Source organism: Buceros rhinoceros, unplaced genomic scaffold (genome assembly GCF_000710305.1).
Source record: "Buceros rhinoceros silvestris isolate BGI_N320 unplaced genomic scaffold, ASM71030v1 scaffold20145, whole genome shotgun sequence".
Taxonomy (NCBI): Eukaryota; Metazoa; Chordata; class Aves; order Bucerotiformes; family Bucerotidae; genus Buceros; species Buceros rhinoceros.
This window is the reverse complement of record NW_010414814.1, coordinates 9,721-11,668: the sequence shown is the minus strand read 5'-3', so window position 1 is coordinate 11,668 and position 1,948 is coordinate 9,721. Positions and strand designations below refer to the sequence as shown.

Genomic DNA, 1,948 nt, shown 5'->3' with positions numbered 1-1,948 from the left:
GCAGCCAGCGACTCAATACCACTGCGCTGCAAGCGTCCTTCTACACGTCATTTCTTCTCCTGCTCCGACATTCAGAGAAAAGCCCAAACCAACACTTCAGACCCTTGACAAACACAGGAAGCAAATCACAGGAGTCATCAAATTGGCTCCTGAACTGAGGCTGGATGCTCTTTGTAGACCTCTAAGTGATTTAAGCCTTGAAAGACACGTAACTCATCGGCACAGGAGGTTGCAAAATGTTAACCAACTTTTAAATATGAATATACTATTAATACATTACTCTAAAGTAGTCTGAAATGCAAAGGCAAAGTTTCCAGTATGGAATAAAAAAATCATAGGGTAATTCCTACAATTACTACTTCCATGCCCAAATCACAAGACTCTTGCAGAGCTGTCACTTCTTCTACATGTCAGCATAAAACCATTTCAGAATATAACCAGATTAGGATTGAGAAGGGTATTAAAACCCTCAAAGCTCCCCTCTTCCCTCTCTAAATCATGAGAAAGGGAGAAAAGTCTGTTTCAGGGATCTGACACATTTCACTTTTCAGCTGAGGACGAAGTTTGTAAGAGCAGGTAAAAACACTTCAGGGCACCCTGACAGCTAGTGCTATACAGTTACACACTGCGAAAACCAGTGAGCTTCACCCGCCACACGCTGCGGTCCGCGGGCATTCAGAATGACCACAACGTTAACGTTCTCTGTCTACACCGAGGACGACTGTCGTCGTGCTGTATGACCCCAACTCAATCAGCACCACTCAAACAAGCCCAACTTCACCCAACCTACCTCCGCATCCGTACTTATTCCGGTATCAAACGTGTTAAAGAATCAGGCATTTCAGATTGTTAGTTGATTGTGCTGCATTTCAAGGCATTTTGTTAGGTCAGCATCTGACATCTGCACTGCTAAGCACTTGCAACCCGTTGTTCATGCATCACCCCAACAAGTTTCCGTAGCACCGGCCCAGAAGAAGAAAGAAACAACATAAAATAATGTGATACTATGGCCACTACTTCTGTTTTCCAACTCTGCAGGACTGTGGTGACTGAAGCTCTGCGCATTACGCAGACTCTCTCCTTTACTAGCTCCAGAGATCAAAAAATTCAGCGTAACCACGAAGAATTATTTGAGGATTTCAGGTGTCTTGGACACAACCAATCCTAATAATTAGGAGGAAAAGCTATTTATGTGAGGTTTAGTCTTAGCAACTTGTATGAAGAGATCTGGTAACAGAGTTCTCAGATCCGGCAATTCCATAGTTCCAAGGAAAGTAGTTGTTTAAAAAATAGGGGCCAATTTATCACCGTCGTAAGCAAGACAAGATGACAGAACTTGGAACTGAAGCTGATTTAAAGTTTTACATACGGCAATAGGTTGATCTGTCAGACTGGAAGATACAGTCTTACCATTGGTTCCTCCAACCTAGTAACAGGAGGAGATAAAGTTACTCCTAAAAAGGACGTAAGGGAAAACGTTCTCTCAGTCAGTTTGTGCTCACAAGTCACAACGTGGCTTTTCTTCCAAGGAGAGATGCTGCCCTGTAATTCAGCACAACCAACTACCTGCACCCAGAACAGGCCACCAGACTTCCAGAAACCTGCGAACGTCTGTCTGCACTGTCAGAGGCTGCAGGAGGCTTTGGTCTCCTCAAGAAAAAAGTTAACCACCTTTTCTGTCCCAGCTTCTTCCAGTCCCAAGCATCTTAAAATACCAGTGTATTTCAGATACATTCAGGAGAAGGTATTAAATTCCTGTATATTCTAGAGAAAATAAATAAGGGAAGAAGATACAGATTAATGCCTCCACCACGGCAGAGTCCTTCCTGTGAGGTCACCAACAGCTGCTGAGCTGCTGGGTGGCCAATCGAGATACACGTATTGGCCAGGTCATCAGAAATACTGCTTTCATCTTGCCCAGAACAGTTCAGGTGCACATACAGGGAAA

General features: G+C 43.8%; 1 protein-coding gene across 1 annotated transcript in view; it reads right to left on the bottom strand.

Annotated features, from left to right (window-relative positions):
* Positions 1-1,948, bottom strand: part of LOC104494408 (ras-related C3 botulinum toxin substrate 1-like) — an 8,272-nt gene that overhangs the window by 1,952 nt on the left and 4,372 nt on the right. Inside the window, exon 4 of the mRNA XM_010137228.1 lies at positions 1,370-1,426. Within this exon, the coding sequence (XP_010135530.1) occupies positions 1,370-1,426 (57 nt within the window). The remainder of the gene's footprint in view (positions 1-1,369; positions 1,427-1,948) is intronic.